We start from the raw sequence: 17502 nt of genomic DNA, 5'->3' as shown, positions 1-17502 counted from the left end.
GAGATCTTCGTGCCACTATGATTCACTGTTTCACGATTTGCTTTTACACAGCAAACACTGCGAGGCTCCAGTGCTGCCAGTCAAGGGCATCTGTAGTGCTTACACAGGGCTTAGGGCACTTCTGGATCAAAATTATATTGGCAATTCTTAGGCCCCATTATCCTGTCTGTTCATCAGTCATCTGTATTTAAATATGCACGTGTGTATATGTATGCATGCACACATGCACACACAGATATATATTTGAAGGGCAAATTGAATTTATACTGGCTCTAGTGATGCTTTTATGAATACAAATGACCAATACAAAATACAGTGTCAAAACTAATCAGCTCAAACAGAGAGATTGAAGAGATAAATGAAATATTTTCTTTTTCTGTTCCTCTGTTCCATAACCATTTGAGTATGGGAAAAGCCAATGGCATTGAAGGCGAGTTGATATGTGTCTGCCATTCAATAATATAATCCTATTAGTAAATGTAACTATACCTACTGGGAAAAATAATCTAAATCTGAAGCACTTCCGCATGGGTTTTATTTTTTCCTGTAATTCTTCCATTGCTTCTTAATAACGCCATTGCTTCCACTTAGCATTTGTTTTTCATATATATATATCTAAACTCTATAACAGCTCTTTTAAACGCAGGTGCAGAAAAATTCCCAAAGGGCTAAAGGGTAGCATGCACAAAAAGAATACAAAATGACCAAATTCTCGGCCATAACAGTGCTAGGTTCTGGTTTACACAAATTAGAATCCAGTCAATGAAGGATGGAAATACAGAAGACTAGAAATTCCTGTACTGTGATTTTAATCTTATGAAGCCAGTCAAAGGGAAGAGAACGCAATGAAAAAGAAAATATGCACGAAAGCCAGCGTTAAAGAACATAGTAAAGATTTATTTCTTAAATACTGAAGTAGTGAATTTATTTCTTTTTTTCTGAATCTCTATTTGATTTTCAGACAAAAAGCAGAATTTTAAATGAGTGTAAAGAATATTTATAATTAATATTTAGAATCATGGGTTACACTGATGTAGAACTAAATCCAATTCACCGAACTGTGAAGATTATTAGCTAGCCAGGCTTAGGGAACTGATTCATTTTCTAAAGTCTGGGTGACTTAATGAACATAGCAGTGAAGCATGTAGCATGCTTTAATGTGCTGATATGAGTATACCATTCACGTCTACTCTATATGTATACATTACTGTATTAGTCTGGTTTGCGGTTTGCAAAGAGAGAGAGACAGTCACAAGCCCTCTGTCTTTCCAGAATCAGTTTATCTTTTAGTTCTGATGACACAATTTTCTTCATTAGAATTATGAGTGACAATCAACAGAGTAATTTCAGAAATACTGATGAAGAGCTTAATTTCTATAATTCTATATTTCATATTTTCTATTGTCAGTGCAGTTGGACTATCTTATGTAAGACATAATTATATATATTTAAACAGGAAATCTCTTAGAAACGTAATGTTCCCTGACAGAGTAGAGACTGAAGGTCACAGAAACCCCGCTTCCAAAAAGTGAGACAAAACCTTATTATCTGGTCCCATCATTAGCCCTATCAGCAGAATTTAGAAGGAGACATGGATGCCATTTTGTAAAGCTCACAAACATTGGGTGGCTGACTGTCTTTTAAAGCAGGATGACAACATGTTCTCACTGATGCCATTAAACAGGCATATGGGAAACTATTAAGTAACGCTAAGGAGCATTGGATGACGGATAAAAGTTGCTCCAGTGCAACTGTGGACTCGCACTGCCTTATAGTAAGACTCTGAGAATTCCAAGAAAATGGAATTTTCTTGGAGCACCTCTCCTATGAAGACAGACTGAGAGAGCTGGGGTTGTTCAGCCTGGAGAAGAGAAGGCTCCGGGGAGACCTTATAACAGCCTATCAATACCTGAAGGGAGCCTACAGAAGAGCTGAAGAGGGACTCTTTGTCAGGAAGAGTGGTGACAGGACAAGGGGCAATGGTTTTAAATTGGAAGAGAAGAGATTTAGATTAGATATAAGGAAGAAATTCTTTACAGTGAGGGTGGTGAGACACTGGAACAGGTTGCCCAGGGAAGTTGTGGATGCCCCATCCCTGGAAGTGTTCAAGGCCAGGCTGGATGGGGCTTTGAGCAACCTGCTCTAGTGAGAGGTGTCCCTGCCCATGGCAGGGGGGTTGGAACTAGATGATCTTTAAGGTCCTTTCCAACTCTAGCCATTCTATGATTCTATGATTCTATGATTGTTTGGATGCCAAAAAAATGAACATTAAAAACAGATGAACTTGTGAGAGTGTGATCATTCTCATCTTTGGAAAGGGACTGAACATTACAGCATTTGTGTTCTGCCATTCCTGTCAACACTGGACATGGTTTTGCCTAAACTGGGGGGATAGGTCTTTTAGAAGGTAAGAGTGCCTTGCAGCGTGTGAAGTCACGTATTACTCATGCAGCTCAAATATGCCACGGTTTCTATAATGGCAGTTAATCATTGGGGACCATCATGACTATAGAGGGAGGATGAGGGTAGCAAGAGGAGCAATAAAGTTAAGCCATTGCGTGCTTCCAGGCAGTTGAAGGAAGAGTTGGCAACGTGCTAAAGGTGAACACAGCGTCCTGAGAGTGAAGTATATCGTCTGATTCTTCCAGGGAGAACAAAAACGTTGTTATTTTTACCTGAAAGTGACTGGATTTACAGAAAAAGCTACATCTTTTTGCCCCAAGGCATGCTCCTGTGTGCATTTGGGATTTAATAGCATTATGTAGTTTAAGTTCAAAATATGGAGCTGGGCATAGCCTCAACTTGAACAAAGCAGGGACAAGACTCTTTTACATGTCACAACAAATGTAATTCTGGATGCAGGTATATTCCCCATTTTTCAGCAAAATTCTTAAAGTTTCATGGGGGTCAGGTGTGTCATTTAAAAGGCAATTGTCAGGAATTATTAACAGGTACAACATGCAGCTTGTGCAGTCGTGTGAGCCCTTTCTGCTTTTTCACTTTTGTTCCCAGTGTTGATTTTTTGCACTTATTTGCAATCTTCTAGGGGCAGAAGATATGCATTTCACTTAGGATAGAGACATCCTGAGTGTGATAAGTGCCTTCCAGTGCTACTGTAGCACAAAGAGCAGTAATAATCATCACCTCAGTGTATAATGAGATAAGCAGTTTAGTTCTGAGCTTCATACACATAATAAATCTGTCCTGGGATCTTTACAGAACAATGTACTGATGTGTGTTCCCACAAAGCAAACTTTGATTTTAAAGGCCTTATTTCTTTGTATGTCAATCCACATACAGTGTACATTACAGTATGTCGTCATGTTAATGGTATACATTTTAAATGGAAAGACGTCCATATTATAAAATGGACATATTAAATATGTCTACTTTCTACTTCTGAACAGGGAAGGACATGGTAAAATTTCCGTTTTTGCTGTCAAAATGGCCTTGGCAACTCTCTGTGGAGGAAAGATCATGGACAAATTAAGATGTAAGTCTTTTGGGTGGCATTTTTTACCTCATTTTTGTACTTGGAGAGATAACACTGCAGGTAGGAAAAGAGGGAATTAAGACAAGTTATAGTTTGATGGTTGGATTTGAGGTTTGCACTATATATATCTCCAAGTTAATCCTAGTAAATGTTTGTCTGAATTTCCCACTGGACTTCACATTTTTGAAGGCAAATTGCATATATTGAGATTCTGATTGGTGGATTTTATTTTTTTTTCTTTGGGATAATTGAATTCAGAGTACAGGTAAGTGCCTCAAATGTTCAACATCATGAAGTATCATTTAGCAATTTCTTCAGACTTTTTCTGAATAACATCTCTCTCATTTCACACTTAGTACCATATATTTAGGTACTATTTATATTTCTTCCCATAGGGCACAGACTAATTCCATCTATTTTGTAGAATAGATTCTCATTTAACAGGATTTATTGCCAGTTCCCCAATGGCCAAGGTGTAGTTTACTTGTAGCTGCAATGAAAGACTTTCTCTTTAGTGCTATGATGTCTGTAGCTCAGGTCCAGAACACCATTTTCCAGACTTTTTGACCAAAGGATTAATGTCAGCCTTCAGTTTCCTTGGAGCCTTTTACCACAGACAAAGAAAATTGAGTTTACAAATTGTTGGTGATTAGAGTAAACAAGTAGAAATCCCAGGTGCTAATTGAGTCTTCCAGATTTGGTGCTGGTTTTTAATATGTTATATCTATGTAGAAACTCAAAGACAGATTGAGTTTAAATTATAAGTTGAACACTGTTATAAATTCAACACTGTTTTTTCCCTAGGTTGCTTTAAGAATAGGAGCAGGGTCCATCCAGTGGAAGGCTGGAGTAAGATGATGATTTTTCAGGACAGCAGTCCCAGGGTCCTGTTTTCTGAATTTCCCTTCCAGGTTTCTGCGGCTGACATGACAGCGTGAAAAATGATAAATGTTCCTTAGTCTGTGATGCCCTGCTAAGCTTAGAATAATTTTAAACAAAGAGAAAGGTAAAAGCTGAGAAACATGCATCTCTGGAATAATAAAACTGTGATATTTTTATAGATGAGCAAAAAAGAAAAAAAATATGGAGAAGACTGAAAAGTATTAAAGTATTGCATTTGAAAGACCTTTAGTACTTCGTGTGTCCAAGACAATAATAACTGATTTAATGAACTTATTGTCAAGATTTAGATTTGACACGGTAAGCCAGCAGTAGGCAAAAAGCTGATGTTGCGTATCTTGTCAAATTAGATCCTTCTTATCTGATTAAATTACAGCCTCATGCCATGCATCAGACTTCAGTTTAAAAAATGACCACACACAATGAAAAAATAAGCAGGCATATTCTAATATCAAAATCAGCTACTTGTATGTAAATCATTCTCTTTGTTTTCTATTAAGAGGGGTTTTAATTAAAGATGCGGTAATAGTGGAGGTTTCCACAAGCGGAACATGTTGTTTAGCACTTCTGGTTCAAATCAGATGATACTGAATTCAGAGCAAATATGTAGCTCCCACTGAAGTTGCTGTGGCTTTTCCTTGTCTTTTCCCCCCTCAGATATTTTCTCAATGATTTCTGACTCCAGTGGAGTGATGGTTTACGGCAGATATGACATGTTTCTGCGGGAGGTTCTCAAGCTGCCCACGGCTGTTTTCGAAGGGCCTTCGTTTGGTTATACTGAGCAATCAGCAAAATCCTGTTTCTCCCAACAAGTAAGTGAAGAGTGAGCATCCTAAAGCCATGACTTTCTTACTTTCTTACACATATGTGCATATTTGCCCAGGAAGCGAATGGCTGGGTGGAGGGGAGGTCCACTGTGCTAATTTCTGGCATGTGGGCTGGGTGCCTTCTATAGGAAGCCAGTTTCTATAGGTTCTCCATATCACTATGGAGGAGAGAGAGTCTTAGTCAAAAAGTAATTCAGAGCAGGATTTTAACTTACATATTCCTGAATTAGGGAGCCTGAGGATACTTACTTCCTAATTTAAGCACCTAAGTTAGATACTTACAGTTAGGTGATATAAATACCCCAAGACATGCAATCCTCCACTACAGTTAGTTGTTGTTGCTGTGACTATATGAGACTTCAACTTCTCCATACAAAGCTCAACTCCCACTGAAAAATCAAGCTACATATTTTCCAAGTGATGGTGTACACACATGAGAACTTTAGAAGGGAAAGGAAAATTGCCTTAAATCTTTATTGAAAATGGGAGTCAGTAGGTATTAGAAAACCCCTAGTCTCTTACAGATAACATCAGTGAGATAGGGTCAGGAAAGCAATGAGTTTGTCCTGAGGAAAATACAAGATTTTTCCACAACTCACCAGACTCTGTAGGTGCACTGAGTACAGTGCGTTGGCTGCAGCTAATACCTAGTGCTTCAAAAGAACCTATAATTGGGGCTGGTTGTTCCAGTGGAGAAAGAGAGAATTCCTCTGGCTCTTGCAACACATCACACTGTATAAGTCCATTAATATTAAGTAAGACAAGATGCTGAAACTAGGAAAATGTTAGAAATAAAGTGGTATTTTCCTTCGCTTTATCCTTCCATTCACTAACTGAATACTGTTGAACAAATAAGTTGAGTGGAGCATAAATGTTGTCATTTTCATGCAAAATGGAGTCTCATTTTTTGTTTTCCCTCAGTTTCATCACTAATCAATAGGCACTCCAGTCAACTGAAAGGCATTGTTGAAATTCATTTATTGAATCATAGAATCATAGAATGGTTTGGGTTGGAAGGGACCTTAAAGATCATCAAGTTCTAACCCCCCTGCCATGGGCAGGGACACCTCCACTAGAGCAGGTTGCTCAAAGCCCCATCCAGCCTGGCCTTGAACACTTCCAGGGATGGGGCATCCACAACTTCCCTGGGCATTCTGTTCCAGTGCTTAACCACCCTCACAGTAAAGAATTTCCTCCTAATATCTAATCTAAATCTCCCCTCTTCCAATTTAAAACCATTATCCCTTGTCCTGTCACTACATCTCCTGACAAAGAGTCCCTCTCCGGCTCTCCTGTAGGCTCCCTTCAGATATTGGAAGGCTGCTATGGGGTCTCCCCGGAGCCTTCTCTTCTCCAGGCTGAACAACCCCAGCTCTCTCAGCCTGTCTTCACAGGGGAGGTGCTCCATCCCTCTCATCATCTTCGTGGCCCTCCACTGGGCCCGTTCCAACAGGTCCATGTCCTTCCTGTGTTGAGGACTCCAAAGCTGGACACAGTATTCCACGTGGGGTCTCACGAGCGCAGAGTAGAGGGGTAGAATCGCCTCCCGCGACCTGCTGGCCACACTTCTTTTGATGCAGCCCAGGATGGGGTTGGCTTTCTGGGCTGCCAGGGCACACTGCTGGCTCATGTTGAGCTTCTCATCCACCAACACCCCCAAGTCCTTCTCCTCAGGGCTTCTCTCTAGCCATTCTCCGCCCAATCTGTATTTGTGCCTGGGTTTGCCACGTCCCAGGTGCAGGACCCTGCATTTTGCTTGGTTGAACTTCATGCAATTTGCACGAGCCCACCTCTCAAGCCTGTCCAGGTCCGTCTGGATGGCATCCCTTCCCTCCAGCATGTCGACCGTGCAACCGAGCTTGGTGCCGTCAGCAAATTTGCTGAGGGTGCACTCTATCCCACTGTCCACGTCTCCGACAAAGATGTTGAACAGCACTGGTCCCAGCACCGACCCCTGAGGAACTCCACTTGTCACTAGCCGCCAATTGGACATTGAACCATTGACCACAACCCTTTGAGTGCGGCCATTCAGCCAGTTCCTTATCCACTGAGTGATCTATCCATCAAACCCATGACTTTCCAATTTTGAGACCAGGATGTCGTGCGGGACAGTGTCAAACACTTTGCATAAGTCCAGGTAGATGACGTCTGTTGCTCTGCCCTTGTCCACCAAACCTGTGGCAGTATTGTAGAAGGCCACCAAATTTGACAGGCACGATTTGCCCTTGGTGAAGCCATGCTGGCTGTCTCCAATCACCTCTTTATTTTCCATGTGTCTGAGCAGAGATTCCAGGAGGATCTGCTCCATGATGTTGCCAGGCACAGAGGTGAGGCTGACTGGCCTATAGTTCCCTGTGTCTTCCTTTTTTCCTTTTTTGAATATCGGGGTTATGTTCCCCTTTTTCCAGTCAGCGGGAACTTCGCCAGATTGCCACGATTTCTCAAATACGATGGAAAGTGGCTTAGCAACTTTGTCCGCCAGCTTCCTCAGGACCCGTGGGTGGATTTCATCAGGTCCCATGGACTTATGCACCTTCAGGTTCCTTAGGTGATCTTGAACCTGATCTTCTCCTACTGTGGGCAGTTCTTCATTCGCAGAGCCCCTGTTTTTGCCTTCTGTGACTTGGGCAGTGTGGTTAGAGCCCTTGCCAGTGAAGACTGAGGCAAAAAAGTTGTTCAGTAGCTCAGCCTTATCCATATCCTGGGAGGCCAGGTCTCCCGTTTCCTTCCGGAGAGGGCCCACAACTTTCCTAGTCTTGCCTTTATCCCTGACATATCTGTAGAAGTTTTTCTTATTGTTCTTGATGTCCCTGGCTAGATTTAGTTCTGCCTGGGCTTTCGCTTGCCTGATCTGGTTCCTGGCCACTCGGACAGTTTATTTTATATTTTTTTATATTCTGCCCATTCTATCCGTCCCTGCTTCCACCCTCTATAGGCCTCCTTTTTCGTCTTGAGCTTGTCCATCTCCTAAATCATTTTAAATCATAATGTTTGCACAGGTGAAGCTAGTCTTGTTTCACAGAGGAAGACTTAAGATAGCACTTCATCTTATATTGAAGAATCATATATGTATATATTGAAGAATTTATATAGTGAAGTGACTTTTGGTACTTATGTCTTAAAATAATAAAAGAGTGCTCTTGCATGGCAACAAGGCATTCAAGTTTTGTATGTTGGACATGGTATTATTAAAGATCAGAGAAAGCAATTTCTTTTCTTGAAAAAATGTGATTAGCCTCATTTTCTACCTAAGCAGCCATCAGAAATGGCACTTTCATTGACCTTGCATCCAAATGAGTAGACCAGATGTACTAAGGTGCCTTAAGAAACAAAGTCTCCAAATAGGCATTATACAGTTTAGTTCACAATCTCCACAAGTCTCCAAATAGTCTCCAAGAGAGTCTCCAGACTCTCACAAGTCTCCAAATAGGCATTATACAGTTTAGTTCACAATCTCCATTTAAAGCTAAGGAGAGTTAGGTCTCTGACGGATGTGGGTACACAGAGGATTTACTAAGCTGCTGTTTTACATCTGTAGGCAGCCAAGTGTTCTTGTAAATCTAGTCTAATTTTTCACTTAAATTCATTTTATGTACTTCTTATTATATCTTCACTAGGGATAAACCAGAGTTTTGAAATGAGACTCAAAACAACATATCCCTATGATAAATGATAGCCACAGTCTTAGTCATGCTGTAGGTCATTCTCTCGCTCTCTTGTATTGGACTTAGTGTTATCAAAAGTTGATGCCTTGGGATAAGTTTGGCACTCTCTCTGTTGTTCTAAGTATGGATCACTTTCACTTACCAGAAACCTTTCTGGTATCAGCCCTCTGATACATAGATTCCTCAATTTCAGGGAAAGAAACAATTCTGATTTTGGGGAATGATCTGCTCACAGCGTCAAATCCATTTCTGTTTGCATCTGGAAGGATTTTTTTTTCTACTGCAGCAATGTTTTATTATTCCCCATTGTACTGGTTTACTTGATCAAACCATGTATTTTCTTCCGTCTGTGAACCACTGCTAGATTGAACAGCTATTCAAAGTAGAAACAATAGCATCTCCTCGTCAGCAGATTTATGGAACAGAAATGCCAGAGCAAGTGACTTAATGTTTCAGAATACAAACCTGTGGCTCAAAAAGGAATTTTATAGCCACCACTTTACCCCATGGGTAGGTTTAATATGATGTTATACTGTATTTGAATTTAAAAGTGTTGCTATTATTGTAAAAAACACTTTTTATTTCTCTTATTTTTTTATCCCAAATTAAAAAGTTAGACATGAACTTCGCTTTCTTAGCACTTGGCTAAGTGTTATTCCACAAACCTAGACTCCATCTGCATGTAGCATATATTTAGAAAACAGCTTTCATTTTCAATTTTCCCAGCAGCTGAAAAAAACTGCAGGAGGAAAATATGCCTTTTAAAGTATATGGAAATTGCTGTGCTCATTTAAGAAACACCTTCTAATCCATAAAATCAGTGACCACCGGAGGAGTCCATCCATAAAGCTGTCAGTGAAGCTAACATGCTTTATTTGGTGCAAATCAGGTTTTAAATTATAGCTGCATTCAAAAGGCCTAGTGCATTGCGGAAGAGCAATGTCTTGTCTTCCCATCCATTTGCTTGTTTAGACCAGTTGTGTGTTTGCTGCCCAACTTATCTACCTTCAAGAGCAGAGGAAAGACTTAAGGCTACTCAGCTCTGCAGTATGGGGCACCGGAGGAGCTTTCTTTTCCTAAACTTTGTTCTGCCTTTTCTCCTCTTGTTCTCAGCTCTGCTGCAGAGAGCACAGACATTTGCTGGTGGCGTTGGCCAGCAAAGCCATGCCAAACGTCCACAGCAGATCTCCGAGAGAAAGATCCTTTTCTCTGAGCTTATAGCATAGGATGCCTATTCAGGAAGTGGTTATCCACTCTGCGTGGCTGGGAAGATCATTCATACAACAAGCAGATGGTAACTGTTTGATTGGACTTTGATACTGCAGGTATTGTGGGAAAAGATATTTTGGTGAGACTTAGAGCTCACGTTCTGGCTATTTCTGTATATTCAAGAATCAAGACCATTTTCACAATTAGCCTGAAGTGTTTTCTTTTAGGGACAAATACCTTTATATATTTCCCAGTATCTTGCAGTATTTCAGCCCTGAGAATGTTACAGAGTGATATGTTTTCTACTAATCATTCAGTGCATAAGAGAAATAATGATTTTCTTTACATCTGTTGTCAATTTTATATAAATGCAGCACAGACACTCCATCTGGAAATCTCAGCTCTTAAAAGCACTCCACAGCACACGGAGATGATACATGTCACTGCGTAGCTGCTGTTTTGCTTCCTCATGGGGTAACCACAGTTCTTTAGCAAGTTAAAGCAGTAACTTACGCAATCAAATATGAAAATTTAGCAATCCCTTTGGATATGGGGATGCTACTTAAATATGTATGTCTATAAATTGTATCTGCACACATTCTCAACAGAGCTCAATATTTTTGCATCTTAATTTTATTTTAAAGGAAGGCTGAGTTGATGATTCCATAGAATCATAGAACTGTCTGGGTTGGAAGGAACCTTAAAGATCATCGAGTTCCAACCCCCCTGCCATGAGCAGGGACACCTCCCACTAGAGCAGGTTGCTCAAAGCCCCATCCAGCCTGGCCTTGAACACTTCCAGGGATGGGGCATCCACAACTTCTCTGGGCAACCTGTTCCAGTGTCTCACCACCCTCACAGTAAAGAGTTTCTTAAGAATTCTCTGTCCTTGACCACCCAGTAGCTGTGTACTTTAGTACACGCTTATGTAGCTGGTCTACTAGGTAGGAAAAAACAAGTACTTATGGTTGAGATATCTCAGGCTGAAATATCACTTCTAGGTATGAAAAAAATGAACTAAGATTTGTGCTGACTTTTCCCAGATGCATAAGAACCTTAAGGCCCTAGATTACACTTTTTAAATCAACAGGGATATTTTAGAGTTTAAACCTCTGTGAAAGATATAGGGCCATATGCTTATAGGTGTGGAGAGTTTAGGAACAGTTGCGGTCCCTGAGTGTATGCAAACAAAACGTCCCACAATCACAGCCCACCCAAAAGTAGTTGCTATCGCTCAACATACAAGTCTCTTAAATTACAGTAACACAATTGCCTATGATGGTCTGTCCTTACCCTATATTTGTTTTGAAATTATACTCCCTTGTCATTATTTTCTTTCATTTTCTTTGTTGGAGTACCATCAGTCATTCTCTGCAGTGGCTTTTCATGTGAAAATTGGTAATACATAGGGATACCCTACATGCACTTGTACTCATTATAGTGTATTCAAAACACATGAGAACATGAAGAGTTAAGTGCCAACCTTATTCACAGAGCATCTTCAGGCAAGGACTTTAGAAGAGAGTCTTGAAGTAAATGGGAGCTAGGTGTCTCCAACCCAGCCTTGTGAGAAGGACTGCTAGTCATTACTAGCGTACATTGTAACTACTAAAAATAGTCCAGGAAATCGTTGCTAGTGTCACTTGTTCTTTTTAGTAAACCAAGGCTACAAGTAAACAGTGTCTGAAACTTGTTCCCAAGTGTTTCTGTAAGGACAAGACAAAAACCATTTTGATATGTCTAATTACTGATTCTTTGTGCATGTTTGTTTGCTTGTTTGAGCAGAAAAAAGTCACGTTAAACACTTTCTTGGATACTCTCATGTCTGATCCCCCGCCACAGTGTCTAGTGTGGTTACCACTTCTGCATCGACTGGCAAATGTTGAAAATGGTAAGTAAGAGCTGCTGCCAGCAGAGAGTTACAAGAGTAAACTTTTGTGTGATGATTTTCTCACTCTGTAGATGGTTTCATAGGAGCTATTGTGCTGAGTTCATTGACTCCCATTCCTGTTTTTGCAGTCACTAGTAAAATATTTAAAGAATCCTGTTGGTCATTTGGTCGGGAAGGTGGTTTAATTTTTGCTATGCTCAGGTAATTATCCTGATCACGTCCTCTCCTCCTGTGCTCTGAATAAGGAAAGAGCAATAGGACTTGATTCATTCACACACTTACATTTGGTAAAATATCAGGGCCACAACTTTTATTAGCTGTGACATATGGCAATAGAGAAGGAACAGCTTGGCAGTTTCCGTTCATGCAATATCTTTGGCAAGAGGTGTCCAGTGCAGTGCAAAATACCAGCCAGAAGGTCCTTATGAAGCATCTCCTCCTAAGCTTACATTGCCAGACAATATACAAAATATACAATATACAAAAGGAGCAAGGAAGTTCCAGATTTGTCCTTATCCTTTACTTGTGTGGATGATAAGGATTTAACTGTGGGGTGCCTCTTTCCTCTTTCTTCTCAAGGGTTGTTTTTCCCCAAAATAAGTACATCGCAGATGTTAAAGACAGGAAGGGACCATGAAAATCAACTCAATTGATTATTGCACAGTGCCTGTTGCATGTCCCTGAAGAGTAACATCTTCCTCAGCCTTCCAGCTTGTTGAGCACCTGGGGAGAAGTTCACAGACTCACATATGTAGTCCTCCAGCCAAAGCCTGTTTCTGTAGAAGGTGCTGCCACACTGAGAGTGCAGGGGCAGAGCTAGAAAGCCTGTGCACTGTGTGCATCTCCAAATTGTAGCCCACAAATGCTGCACAGTTCCTCGTGTAGTTCTGGAGGAGTTCCCCAGCTCCAAAGCAGCCTGCTTCTGCTGTCCACAAGGACCAGCACTGCCAATATTAAATAGAAAAAAAACCACAAAACACAAAATGCCTTTTTACTGTCTTGTTTAGCTGGGTGCACTTGTTCCTAATGTGGCATTTCTTGCTCTTCATCGTCAGAAGGCAATGATGCTGACAGTCATTATTCCAACACTGTAAATCTAGAAAAAGGAAGATTTTAAAATGCAGGAAGTTTATACAAAAGTGTTAAAACATTAATTTAGCAAGATAAATTGATTTTTTTTGTAAACAATTTTCCAGCCCAGTATTTTGCCTCAGAGGTTGTTGTGTAAGGGGCTTGTTGAATATTCCTGTGTTTTTGCTCCCTTGAAGGTTTACCTGTAGCGTAACTGAAGCTTTGGGACGCTGCAGGGAAAAAGAAACAGGGGAGGTGGGGACAGGAGGAAGAAAAGATCATATATACTCATCCTTGAGAAATAACATTTATATCATATCTCCAATAAGAAAATGGGGCTGGAGAAAGGCTGGGGGCCTGGGGGGTGTGCAGCCATTTTTTGGTGATAAGAAGAAGAGCAGGAAATTGTATGTGTTCCTTTACTAAATAAATCCCTCTTCCACTGAAAGTTACCAAAGAGGGTAAGGTGATGTTTCCAAGTCCTTCCTGGCTACTGAGCCACCTATCTACCCCACCTTCTTCAAGCTCCTGTCCTCCATCCCTGTCCCTCACCAGCTTCACACTGTTTCCCAGCCTAAAGCACTAACCCTTCCTGCTGCGAGATTCTGGCAAGGAATTAAAAACTTGATGCACTCAGCACTGATCCAAATCCGCCCAGACTTAACCTTACAGTAGAAGAGCAGAAGGTGTCTGGGAACAAGGAGATGTTCAGTACCCCCTGGCAAATTGGATACAGGCTGTAGTGAGATGAAAGGAGCAGAAATAGCAGTATTTTCAGAAAAGGGCTTCAAAACATCGTGACTGGTGCCTTAGCACGCTCAGTGACTTGCATCCTCGTTAGTATCTGTTTCTGAGTGGAAGAGAGAACAGGACGACCAACATCCAAAGCTAAGCGTTCAACTCCACATAAAGGTACCTAAACGATGCCAGTTGTTGTACAGATGAGACAGCAGTAATTAAGAGACAACGACATTCATTTTTGTGCTTCCAGTAAGCAAACAGTTGAGTTTGGCTTTTCCCCCAAAGAGCATCGCTTTAGCTCCTCACAGGACTGCAAAACACCCAGCTTCCCCCAGTAATGCAGCTGAAGGGTGCGGCGGGTTTTCCCACGTATGAATTTCCTCTGTCATGGGTTCTGGGAGACGCTGAACACATCTTTCGCTGCTGCGAGCGGGAGGTGCGGGTGTCAGCTCAGAAGTGACGCAGGGTTTGGGGCTCGGTATCGGAAGCGTTGCCCGTGGCTCAGGGCAGGTTGCCGGGTGGCTATTCTAGTTTTTACGGGTCAAAGCTGCAGGCGGCATCTGACGCTGCAGACGCTAGAAACAACGAAGGGATTCACCCTTCGATTCGGGGCTCTGTCTGTAAACTTTGGCTGGGGGTTTCTATGCTTTGGTTTACGGCTCGGCGTCTCTTTCTCCTTGCGCAGTCTTCCACCCCGTCGAGTGTTCCTACTGCCACAGCGAGAGCATGATGGGGTTTCGCTACCGCTGCCAGCAGTGTCACAATTACCAGCTCTGTCAGGACTGCTTCTGGAGGGGCCATGCCAGCGGTTCCCACAGCAACCAGCACCAAATGAAAGAGTACACGTCATGGGTAAGGGAAGGCTCACGCCTCGCTGCAGACTGCTTTGCCCTCCAGCCGGTGGAGAAGCCCCCGGCCGCAGCTCCGGGCCACCATCCGGCACGGGGAGGCCGGGAGCTGGGCTGCCGGTTCGGATCGGCGACCCCGTCAGGGACGCTCCAGCCTTGGGAGCCGTCGGGAGAGCACGGAGGTGGGAATGGTCCTTTCTGGGTGAGGATGTGGGGCGCCTGTGAGGGTGCGTGACAGTGGGAGGGCAGCGCAGGAGGGGCTGGCAGCAGGGCACCCCCCGCACGGCAGCTTCTCCCCTTCCCACAGGACTCACGATAAAATCGTCATTGGCTTGCTTTGTTTGGCTACATGTAAATGAAGTGATGAATACATAACGCTCATTCACCAATATTTTCAGTCAAGTGGCTGCAGCATATGCGTAGCATTTGGGATGGTCCTGGCACTGTGGATCTGAGCACGGTCACAAGCTTAGATCCACAGTAGTGTTTACTTCCGAGAAAAACACACTTCAGCCTTTCCGTTGTGAAACAAAATAATTCAATGCTTTAAGAGAAGTATCAACAGCTACATCAACCTTCTCTAAAGGGCATCAGACCTGGGGTCTGAGCTTTCCACAGACTGGAGCAAAGCCCCCGCAGAAGCCCTGGGTCATGGAGCAGCCCCATCCTTCAGGGCTCAAATCCAGAGACCGACAGAAAAATCCTAACTAATCTCAAATATTCCAAAAGCCTACTATTATTTAAAAAAAAAAAAAAAAAGCAATGCATATAGCAATGACTCATATTTGTACAGCACTTTGTGTGTATTTTTTAACAAAGTTCTGAAACTTACCTCTTCTAAAATGTCTGTTTTTCTGTTGATGGAGCAGGCAAGGGTTAAATTTGACGTGATTTGCTCTGTATGCCAGTCACACAGCCCTTCGCCGCCTCCCAGCAGATCTGGGTCTGTAATTGTTTTTGTGGGTCCTAATTGTTGCATGTTGCAGAGACTCGAATGGCTTGAGTTTAGCCTCTGAATAGGAGGGTGCCCACTACGTAGCTCTGATTCGATTCCTAATAGCAATTTGTGCTATAAGATCATTTTTTCTGTAGCCAGGGAGCTGTAATTATAGGCAGGAAGTAATTGGAAAACTTAAGATTTCTGCTCAGCAGAAGACAAAGACATGACTACATGCCTAGTGGTTTCAAATGTTTCCTTGTCAGAAGCAAATGTTTTGCTTCAAGTTTGAAATTGCCTTTCTCTAGCATTCATTAGCATTTTTTCAAATCTGGTTAGCATTCTCCTTAATGCATCCTTATCAAGCTCCACATGCAGACTAAAGGTGTTCATGGGTGCAGTGGAACTCAACTGTTCTCAATTCAGAGTGAAGTCGCATTTATAATGAAAGAGAAAAAAGCCTGAACTTTACATATTTAGGTTGGATTTCTGCAACAGAAACATTTCATCATTATCTTGATGACAGTCATAAGTTGATGCAGGATGTGTGTGCACAAATACAATACCACTCCTGTAAAGTTCCAGAAAGATTTTTAAATTTCAGTGTGTAGAGCTGTGTTTCAGGGGGAGGAGCCAGTGCAAGGATCGTTACCCCTGTTTTACTGGCAAAGAAGCTGAGTCAGAGAGAGGTGGGTTGGATTCCCTGAGAATCTCTCACATAGCCTAAAAGACACCTTAGATCTCCAAGCCCTTTCTTAGAAAAGCATTCAACTGCAAAGAGTGTCCGAACAAAACTAGAAAGCAGAAAACAGTGATTTTCTTTTCTAAGACTCGCTGATGGGATTTCAGGGTGAGAAGCATGCTTTTTGCACAGAGCCTCCCCGTCGTTTGGTGACAGCGACCCCTCTTCTAGCACGCTGTTGCCATGACGGGGCAATTCCCGTCGTGCTGGTGTCTGAAATTTCCCGTTCCCCAGTGTGGCAGGGGCTACAGCGGCCACAGGAGGCGGAAGAGGAGCTTTATAACAGCAGGAAAAGAGGACAGGGTACTGGAGCTGAGGAGGGAAATACTAGCCAGGAGAAAGAATATAGCAGCCTTGTGCCTGGCCCACAACTTAGGAAGGAAATGGTGTCCCACTGGGTGTATCTGTATGGACAGGCATCCACAGATTTGTTCTGCTTGCACTCCAAGCTGGTGAGGTGCGAGCCAGCTCCAGGCCAGGCGACACGAACTTTGTGCAGTCCTTCATTCAATACTACCCAAGGGCAACATTGCAAAGCAACCACGGCGACTGCATCTGTCCATATAGATATATCCCCCCCAAGCCTACTCTAAAGGGCCCTGAAGGTAAGAGTAATCTTTCCTCCAAACTGAGCGGTCTTTGCTTTACCAGACTCTCAGGGCGGGAGGGGGGCAAGGGGGTTGTCAGTCAATATGTATGTAAGCTGTAGAGCTTCCTGTTGTTTTGTGCTTCCTATAGCAGAAACAGTATGCACCTTACTTGTCCAGATTACCTCTACCTTCCTTGTTCCTCCCAGAAATCACCTGCTAAGAAGCTAACTAATGCACTTAGCAAGTCTTTAAGCTGTGCTTCCAGCCGTGAACCTTTGCACCCAATGTTCCCTGACCAGCCTGAAAAACCTCTAAACCTGGCTCATATTGTGTAAGTATCTGTGTGCTGTAGAGAAAGTAAGCTTTGTTGTAGGTGTTGCTTACACCAAGCGTAGATACGAGAGCTCTGAACAAAACAGGAGGCAGCTGTGGCATATCAAGCTCAATGCATCACAGGTGCAAATTTGCTGATAGGGGTATTTAGTATAAAAATGTTCTTCTGGTGTGACTTAACTTGAAAAGTCAGTGGGATGTGTATGAATAACCACATACTGGGATACAGTGTTGGCATGTCACCAGTCTACTCAA

General features: G+C 42.4%; 1 protein-coding gene across 4 annotated transcripts in view; it reads left to right on the top strand.

The window, feature by feature from the left end:
- Window positions 1–17502, top strand: part of DTNA (dystrobrevin alpha) — a 99030-nt gene that overhangs the window by 32025 nt on the left and 49503 nt on the right. For all 4 annotated transcript variants that reach the window (XM_074146439.1, XM_074146438.1, XM_074146437.1 and 1 more), the window contains exons 4-8: window positions 3408–3493; window positions 5051–5205; window positions 11880–11985; window positions 14483–14649; window positions 17121–17245. In XM_074146439.1, the coding sequence (XP_074002540.1) occupies window positions 3408–3493; window positions 5051–5205; window positions 11880–11985; window positions 14483–14649; window positions 17121–17245 (639 nt within the window). The remainder of the gene's footprint in view (window positions 1–3407; window positions 3494–5050; window positions 5206–11879; window positions 11986–14482; window positions 14650–17120; window positions 17246–17502) is intronic.

This window comes from Numenius arquata, chromosome 4 (genome assembly GCF_964106895.1).
Source record: "Numenius arquata chromosome 4, bNumArq3.hap1.1, whole genome shotgun sequence".
Classification (NCBI taxonomy): Eukaryota; Metazoa; Chordata; class Aves; order Charadriiformes; family Scolopacidae; genus Numenius; species Numenius arquata.
This window is presented reverse-complemented; position numbering and strand designations above follow the sequence as displayed.